Raw genomic sequence first — 10,088 nt, 5'->3', positions numbered from 1 at the left:
ATATAATAATAGCTTGCTAAATTAATAATACCTTAGTTCTAACATTATTAATTTATAGAGGTTTTGCCGTATAGCTTTATATAAATTAAAGAATGTACATTAATAAATAAGAATGATTTTGTTACGTGTCTTTCTCTTATTCAATTAACCACATGTAATTTTGTCATAATTTCGATATATATTTATTTTCCACTTGTCATTCATTTTTTTTTTTTTTCATTTTCAATATATCATTAATTTAGTTTATATAAATTAAACCTACATAATGATTATTAATTTTAAATTTCAAATAAATTTACACTTTAAACTTTATATTTAATAGTATTTTGTTATAATTAACCCGTTTAGTATAAAGTTACACAACTAAACACATAATTTTAATTTATTTATTTTCTGGATGTTTGTTTTTTGCATAATTTTCATTTATTTAATATTTCAAATTCAAATAAACTTCCCATTTAATCATTTTTATTTAACATTTTGTTTTAAGAAACCCGTATAATAAACGGGTCTCACAACTAACTATCTAACCATTCTTATGAAAAGCTTAATAATGGTGTAAATTTAGAATGGTTCTAGTTACAAAATGTTTTCCAAGATATTATAATAGAGATTTTCTAATATTACTCGAAAGAAGTAATTAAAGTTATCCATTACATTTTGTATTTATTCGTACATGGAAGTAGATCGGGTGGTTTATCTACAGACGCTCATAAACCCGCCACGCGTACACTCCAATCGTAAGTCAGCTTTTCACCAACACGTGTGTACCTCACGTGTCATTGTTCTACCCATAAACACAAGGAAGCCACTTTCAAATTAACCTCGAAGTTGATAATAAATTGAGTGATTGTAAATTTTAACATTTATCAAAATTAAAATATATTAAAATATGTTAATTATTATGATTTCATGCAGTAGATAGATAATGCTTTAAATCATTTAATATTGCGATTTTTAAATATCATTAATAGAATTTCAAAACCATTTTTATATTCTCACTCTGTCTCACCGTTTATATATCTGTCTCCAGGAAAATATACCGTGGGAAACATATCATACAATGGAAGGTGGATGCGAGGATGAAACGGCGGTGGGGATGGCGGTTGCAGTTGTGGAGGAGGGTTGTGCAACGCCTAAGCATGAGGGGTGTCGGATACCATCAGTGCCGGTGGTGTGTCCTCCCCCACCAAGGAAAAAACGGTGGTCAGCTTATGGTAGCGGCGGAGGAAAGCGGGAACCACCAAAGGACGGGTATTTCAGGTCACCGGAGATCGAGTTATTTTTTGCAAGAAGACATGAAGCTTGCGCTTAGGATTATATATGAATTAGTTAGGGATTAGAAGTTTAGAACGATAGTTGATTTCAAAATTAGGTTTTGTAATATTAAAGGGTTGCCATTGTATGTTTTTTTGATAGATTTATGGGAATCCTTGATTGCTTTCTACAAACTTTTTGCTTAATAGAAAATACATTACATATGTATTTACAAGATATTTACAAGATTTATGCATGTATGTGTATGGTTTTTCAAAGTGATTATCGCATAAATAATAGTACATGTTATAGATTATCCGAGTGGTTTGCTTTTTTCTATTTTTCTTGTTTTATTATTTACTTTTTCTTGTTTTTTTAACAGTTGCATGTTTAAGGTTCATTTTCTTACATAGAATTTAATAAAATCAAGCTGAAACTTAAATTAATATACTTAACTACGGTTTGCATCCTTAGGATTTGTAGCAGAAACTTGATTTTTGTTTAAAAAATACAATATGACGAATATATAGAAAATTAACTAGGGTTTGCATCCTTATGTTTTGTAGGAGAAACTTATTTTCTTTAAAAAAAATTCACGACCATCTTGAAACGGTTCGAGGCTGGGAGCAAAATAACGGTTCGTGACCGGACCAAAAAATAAAAAAATGATGCCTTTTGCGATAGATCTATAAATATAATTTTTTTATTTTTTTTATTTTTTTTTATTTTTTTATTTTTTTTGTAAAGGGTGACCTCCAAAAAAAATTATTAATTAGAAAAATAAAATTAGTACAATTTATTATATATATATATATATATATATATATATATAGAGAGAGAGAGAGAGAGAGAGAGAGAGGGAGAGAGAGAGATATATAGATAGATAGATAGAAAGAGAGAGAGAGTTAGGTTGATATATAAATCATAATTATTGTGTGAATGTGTGACTAAATCTCAACCAATCATTTAAGAAGGGTATAAAAGTAACTTTAGTTATATTTAAGTATGATAAACTAATTAATTCCCTAATATTTTATAGGACCCGCATTTATCCAACCCTTTTTTTTATCCCTAATTATTTTTCATTTAATATTTCCTCCTCCATCTACACTCTTATCCAGCAATAAAGGTCCTCAATCGGTGCCTGTTCTTTAGAAACATAAACCTATTCCATAGAGACGGAAAATTGAAACGATGTTTAGAATGGTTCTCTATCACCGGAGATTTCATCATCAGGCGTTGGTCGACCATCTTCGATCAATGGCACACTTGTCGGCCGCTCAACCATCTTCCGTCAACGTTGCAATCATCGACATCTCTGTCGTTCTTGATCACCGAAACACTCCGACATCTTCACCATCATAGATCCTAGACACAATCAGAAGTAATCACAGGCCCAATCAGGTGTAATCAGTAACTCTGTGATCTCTAATCATTCTTCAAAAAAAATATCGATGTTGTCATTGTAATGTTTGTTGATCAAGCTATAGCTTTGCGGGATGTTGGTTTTTTTTTTTTTTTCGTTTTTTTTGCATTTATTTTCGTTTATTAATATATTTTATTAAATACACTTATACCTTATGTGATTATTATGTAAAAAATTTGACAAAAAAATGTTAAAAATAATGAAATGTTTTACGTAATACGTTTGTATTTATGTATGTCTTTCATGTATTTGTACTTATAAATAACGTAATACAAACCAGTGCATATAAATAACCTAATTAAAAGTATACAAATATTCCATTTTTTTATATGTTACAAAACATACCTTAGAAAACATAAACATACAACATTCATAATAAACATACTTTGAAATAAACTTTATTCATTCGAATCGAACCACAGAAACTTTGATCTGTTTTCGTATTCCGTCCATGGGTCATCTATTGCTTGTGTCCTTAGGTTTATTCTCTCTTGCGTCCATTGGTTATCTGGCTCTTGCTGCCATTGGTACTCGGTTCAACCCCGCCATTGGTTATGTGGCTCTTCCTGCGGTTGGTATTCGGTCTCTTGCGCCCATTGGTTATGTGGCTCCTGCTGTCATTGATGTTCGGTATGTTGTGTCCATTGGTTGTCTGGATGTTGTTGCCATTGATGTTCGGTCTTTTGTGTCCATTGGTTGTCTAGCCACTGCTGCCATTGTTGTTCGGCATGTTGCGTCCATTCGTTCTCTAGCTTATGCTGCCATTGGTTTCGGTTGCTTGCGTTGGTTCCTCTTATGTCGCTTTTGTCCCACTCCTTGCGCCCCAGTACATTTTTTAGTTTTACTTTGGTTCTTTGGAACAATTTCCTTACACGTCCTTGCATTATGAGTTGTGCTATGGCATCTAGTACACCTTCTTATTTTTGGTTCTTCACCTTGACATGGAATACAAATGGTGTTTTTTGGTCTACCGGATTAACGTATTTCCATCACAGGAGGGTTAACAACCATAAGGTCATCAAGAACCTACCAATCACTAAGTTCTGAAAGAGGGTATACAGCCTGCTCGTACGTTCTTCGATATTTTTCAACTTTATAAGCATCTATAGTCGTATGCCCACAATGATCATTTTTCAAGTGCGCTAAAACCATTATCACATGACCACATGACATACCAGTTAGTTGCCAATATTTGCAAGAACAAGTATTTTCCCTCAAATTCACTATGTCGCCGCTTTTGAAGTCATGCACTTGATATGTTGTATTGTCAACACCGAATACCGACCATCCTTGAATCTCCTCTTTATTTTTTTTAACCATATCTTCAGCCCACTTCGTAAGTATTGTTGTACTTTTTTCTGTTAAAACAAACATATATTATTATATATGACATTTATCATATCATTTAAAATTAAACATAATCATACCTATAGCCATTCGCCATTTGTAAAACCATTTCTACATAAGTGCGCAAAAGAACTCAAGAATTGGAAATATAGGCAACTTCCTTGCTTTATTTGATACATCATTCATGGACTTCGCACTATTTGAGGTCATATAGTCATACCTCGTGGTAGGGCAATACGCTCTGGTTCATTTCTCACGTGGAATTTAACTGAGATATGTCGCTATATCATCTCTTTACGAAGTCTCCCCCAATAGAATTCAAACTCATTGGTTTTGTAAGTTCTTACCAGTTTCCAAAAGAAAATTGTTGTTGTTTTTTTTGTTTTTCCAAAGGTGTGGACTATGTTTCCTATTAGATGAAAACCATACAATCCATGTTGAGCATTTGGAAAAACATTTTGAATACTTACAGCAATTGTGGGTGCTCTATCTGTGACCATTGTCAGACTTTCCACATCACCAATGCATTCATGTAGTTTTCAAGAAACCATGTCCAAGGATCCGTAGTCTCTTTTGGGACATTCCATACCCAATAGGTAAGATCTGATTGTTTCCATCCATGGCTACTGCATGCAAGATGGTGCCTTTGTACTTTCCCTTCAAATGAGCACCATCCATAATAATAACTTTTCTACAATACTCTCTAAATGCACGTATCTGCAACAACAATATAAAAACCATTAATATATCAACAATATAATTTGTTTATAAACATTTAAGAAAATAAAAAATATATTTAAACATATATTACCGTGCATCCAATAGCCAAAAAGCAATCCTCAAAACGATCCTACGAATCAGTTTTTATGTACGCCACAGTACTAGGATTATGTTTCTTCAAATTGTGAAAATAAATTGGAAGTTTGGAGAAACTTTCTTCGGGGGTCCCCATCATCAATCCCAAAGAAAATTCTCTAGCATGCTACGCTTGTGAATAACTCATATTTATTTGTAGCAAAGCATTCATATCTCTCATTATATCATTAGGCTTCCAAAGTCTCAAACTTCCTTAATTGACCCGTAATGTTATGTATTATGGTTCCCAAAAGTTCACTATTTGCTTGCCTATGATTTAGGTGTATAAGCAATGAAGAACATGTATGCTCGTCATTAAACGTTTTAATTTCAAACATTTATGTTCCTTTAATGACACATGCGTACAAACGCCAATGATAATTTTCTTGCATACAAACAACCTGGTACCAACATTTTGAAGATTTCTCAATCTTTATCTGAAACTTTTCTCTAACAGCTATGAATTTAACAACAAATGCTAGCTCTTTTTTGGTGTTATAGGTTTGATTGATAATTAATTTATCATTCGGACATAAACAGTGAAATGGTCCAGGTTCAGGACTAGGTTTTGGACAATCAGGTATAGAAGGAATACAATACCATGGATTAAAAACGGTTTTTTGTTGCGTGTACTCATCACCCGACCACCCTTCATTTGATTTTTCCCCACATCTTCGATCACCAGTTTTAGGAACTTCTCCAAACTTGAACAAATTTTCACGTTGTAATTCTGTCATGCCCACTTTTGGTTCTTTATGATTATCTGATACAAAAGTGTCATTCCCTCTTCCCCTTGAAAGGTTTCCATCATATTGGCTTTCTCTACGACCTCTATTACTTTTTGTTGGATTAAACTGGTTGTTAACCACTGCTTGTTCTTCATCTTCTTCACCTACCACCGTTAAATACAAATGCACTGTCTTCTTTGATTCAGACATTACATGTCTCAGTTGAAATACATCAGTTTCATCTCCAAGCTCCATGACATACCCTAACTTCGGGTGTTTAAAAGGCAAACATATATGACTATTTAACACACCCGCCTTATGTAACATCCCAAATTTCAGAAGTTTGAGTTAAGGGCTTAAAGTGTAAATTAAAGAAGGGAGTCGACGATTAGGTATACTTACTCGCCGAGTCGGAGCAGGTTGTGGTCGCGAGTTAAGTGACCAACTAGCCGAGTCAGCAGTTGGACTCGACGAGTTTGTGCTGAGAAGAGAAAACCCTAATCTTAGGGTTTACACCCTATTTAAAGGACTTTATGTTCTCCCCTCAGCCTCCTTATTGCCCTTGAGAACCATAAAACCCTCAGCTCGTGTGTTTGAGTGTAACGACCGAAATTTTGAAACAATTAAAACTTTTCAAAAACAACCCATTTTAATAACGTCGTTACAAAAAGGTTTTCAATACATTATTTAACAGAGTATTTTCCCAGGTCCATTTCATAAAACACCAATGCAAGGAATGGTACGATCACGCCTTTGCCTTGCCACAGACTCCTGAGAACCTGAAAACATAAAAACCACAACTGTAAGCCCGAAAGCTTAGTGAGATACCCCCAAAATACCAACCACATATACGCCCTTCCAGGCCACAACCTTCCGGTCCAAAACATATCGCCTTCCGGCCCATAGCGTAATGCCTTCCGGCCCATAACACATAGCCTTCCGGCCCATATCATATCGCCTTCCGGCCCGCAACATAAAAGCATACATATCATGACAGAACATAAAACAACCATGCACATAACATGTAATCATATAACAGTTCACAGTTAGCAAATCGATCAACAGATCACATAACATATCATTACTCTAACCAAGATACCAGCCTAGCCGATCACTAGCATAACATCGCCCTACGACTCAGTCAACATACTAATTATGCACGCACGCCTTTCCAGGCCATGATCTTTTGGTCCACATCGTATTGCCTTCCGGCCCACAACATGTAATGCCTTCCAGCCCATAACGTAACGCCTTCCGGCCCATTTCCGCAATATCATACAACAGACAATTACTCGGATTTCCATCCGATAAAAAGGGTCGGCCTTGGTGCCTTAAACCCTATAGATATAGTGAGGATAACTCACCTTGAAACTGCCGACTGAACAGATAACCTGAACTGCTCCGATCCCTGATACAATCTCCACCACTGGACAGCCACCAATGCACTGAAATCAAAACCATAACCAACAATTACCAAAATACCCCTGGAAACCACTGGTCAACCCTTGGTCAAAGACTGGGTCAAAGTCAACCCCTGACTGACCCTACTCGCCGAGTCAACCCTATGACTCGCCGAGTTCCCAACTCAAAACTTCACTCAATCCGTGACCTAACTCGCCGAGTCACCCCGAGACTCACCGAGTCCAACAACTCTGAGTCCATTCGCACATAACTCACCGAGTCATCCCTTGACTCGCCAATTCTTCGACTCGACCAGAAAATATTGGGACTCTTCGACAAGACTCGCCGAGTCCAAGAACAGACTCGCCGAGTCTAAGGCTATCTTCAACCTACTTGCCGAGTTGTTCATCCAACTCGTCGAGTTCCAGACCATCTTCATCCAACTCGCCGAGTTGTTCTTCCAACTCGTCGAGTCTCAGCTCGTCTTCAAGCAACTCGTCGAGTCCACCCATATGACTCGCCGAGTACCACCGGTCTGAATCCAAACAGAAGCGTTCCAGACCATGCAATTGATCCAAAACATAGATCTAGCCTCCTACAACTCATCCATCACGTAAAGTGGCAATCTTTACGTGAATCCAAAGAGATCTATGCATTTTGCACATTAGGGCCAAGGTTTGGGACACGATAGCTTCATTCAACACTCAACACAGGGACTTTCCTGCATTCTAGCCCTCCTCCATTCCAGATCTGAGGTAGCAACCTCAGATCCAACCTTTAGACTCCAAAATAACCCAAGATAAGTTTCCCCCCCAAACCCCAAAATGAAGAGACAAGACAATAGCAGCTCAAGAACGAGATTTTACCTTCAAGGAATGCCCTAAACTGTAAGGAAACTCGAATCCAAGCAAAACCCCTTGCTCCACACCTTCAAACTTCCAAACTTTCTCCAACAATTACTTCTCCAAGCCCCAATCCACTCAACAATGGTGCTTCTCCACGATTTTAGGGTTTCAATGACTCAAAGGGGTGATAAAGAGGCTGGGGAGGAAACATAATGCTCTTTATATAGGGCTCAACCCCGAGAATTAGGGTTTTCTCCACTCAGCGCCTACTCGCCGAGTCCATCTCCATGACTCGCCGAGTCGGCTATTTAACACGCGACCAAGTCGCGACTCTACTCGCCGAGTCCATCCGTGGACTCGACGAGTCACTCTTTCCCAAATTACACTTTTAGCCCTTCCACACAACTCTTGCTATTTCGGGATGTTACAATTCTCCCCCACTTAAATTAGGCTTCGCCCCCAAAGCCTACAACAATACTTCTCCAAAGATGTTCCCACAACTCGCCATCTGACCTTAACCGGACCAGGTCCCACAAGGCATACCCGTCGAAACTCGAATACACTTTCCCTTCCTTTATGGTGTCCTGACCACCGTCTCGAACCGGGCACCGACTGTACCCTCTGATAATCACACTCAATACCCGAGAATTACCCAAGATGCATTACTGCCCCAAATCTCAAAAATCACTCGACCCATAAGGGTTAGAAAACTTTGAACCGTCGGTTCCCCGATCCGAAACCACTTTATCCAATCTGGGACGACTGAGAGACCCATTCTCAATTTCAGAGCTACTCCCACGAGTTCTCCCCTTGCAACCGCATACACATGCTGAACTAGTCCTAACAGCCTCAGGTTGGGAAAACCTGATACACTGATAATATCCTCAAACATCCCCCGGATAAGCCACTAATACATACCCCATACCCTGATCAAAATCACACTGAGAGTTCAAGACTCTCTCCCTGAATCCTTTCTGAGCCTCTTGGCTCTACACCTGCGGAATTTCCTTCGCAACCTCAGCAGGCATCCCAAACCGGATAAGCTCCTATTCCACTGCCGTAAACATGCTGCTCAAACCATACTCGAAGTACTCGATTCATAACTCTACTCTGCCATTTTTACTTCCGTGAACTTGCACTCCCTCTCGGAGTTACACCTCCCTCTCTCTTCCTTTACCAAGGAAACCACTCGACCACATTGTCACTCCGACAAGTGCCACGGTGCTCGCCCAACGCTTCACCACCCTATCATAGCGTATCCGCTATCCATCCAACACACATATTACGACTCTCATCGCAGGGGACCCTCAAGCTCATGCACTATCTCAACTCACCAAGATCACTAGCCGGGGCCAGACCTTCTAATGCAAACACACTGCGACATACCCAATCCATATCCTCAACTGATCCAACAATACCTGCAGAGTCTTCAGCATGACTGGACCATCTTACCAGGCCTTCAGTCCATTCTGGACCGCTCAACAAGCGTTCATCATTCCGAGCTATCGCCCCCGGAAATCCTCCCATGCATACCATTCTAGCCCTCTAGGGGTTTCCGAACTCTAATTCCATCATACATACTCGATCCCGGCCTGCTCCCACGCCTCCACAATCAAATGCCCTAGGTCGGTATCCCGCCTCGCATGCCCGACACTCGCTCCTATCAGCCTATACTCTGGGCTGACAGAACACTGCTGAATCCCAACAGCTAAGCACTCTAAAATACTCATCGATCTCCCAGAGAGTTCTCCAACTCTCCCCCACTTATTGCACTGATTAACAACCACCGGTCGCCATCACCGACCTTCCAGAACAACCCTGCACAAAGAGAACACTTACACGCGGCCTGCTTCCCACAAGCATAAACAACCTCAATGAGATCTCATATCAACACTGATTAACCCGCTCGAAAGAAACTCAAACTGTATCTAACCACTCCTCGGGAAGCCGATGCTACCCGACCTTCAACCCAATGTCGCATCTCCACTAATAACCCTCACGAATGATAACCAACGAAAGCACAAAACACCAAACTATAACCATACCCAAACCTCAGGGAACAACGGATATCAATACGAAAACCCGAATCACAAATCCATAACCAGAACCTCAACCCGCAAAATGACGAATACAGCATCAAAAACCACACAAAGATACCAGCACAAACAATACACCACAATGATCGCAAGATAACATGACATCCAGAAAGAAACATACCCGCAGCTGCAT

General features: G+C 38.8%; 1 protein-coding gene and 1 pseudogene across 1 annotated transcript; one reads left to right on the top strand and one right to left on the bottom strand.

Moving 5' to 3' along the window:
• The first annotated feature begins 1,066 nt into the window (after positions 1-1,066).
• On the top strand, positions 1,067-1,451 carry LOC145044930 (cyclin-dependent protein kinase inhibitor SMR4 pseudogene; annotated as a pseudogene).
• A 2,258-nt stretch (positions 1,452-3,709) lies between these two features.
• On the bottom strand, positions 3,710-4,530 carry LOC145046879 (uncharacterized). The gene is made up of 3 exons (XM_078995138.1): positions 4,501-4,530; positions 4,111-4,141; positions 3,710-4,041 (listed from the first exon to the last, which is right to left on the bottom strand). Exons 1-3 carry the CDS (start codon positions 4,528-4,530, stop codon positions 3,710-3,712), a joined length of 393 nt encoding a protein of 130 aa, XP_078851264.1.
• Between the last annotated feature and the right edge of the window lie 5,558 nt (positions 4,531-10,088).

The sequence above is a fragment of the Lactuca saligna genome, chromosome 5 (genome assembly GCF_052625555.1).
Source record: "Lactuca saligna cultivar CGN05327 chromosome 5, ASM5262555v1, whole genome shotgun sequence".
Taxonomy (NCBI): domain Eukaryota; kingdom Viridiplantae; phylum Streptophyta; class Magnoliopsida; order Asterales; family Asteraceae; genus Lactuca; species Lactuca saligna.
This window is presented reverse-complemented; position numbering and strand designations above follow the sequence as displayed.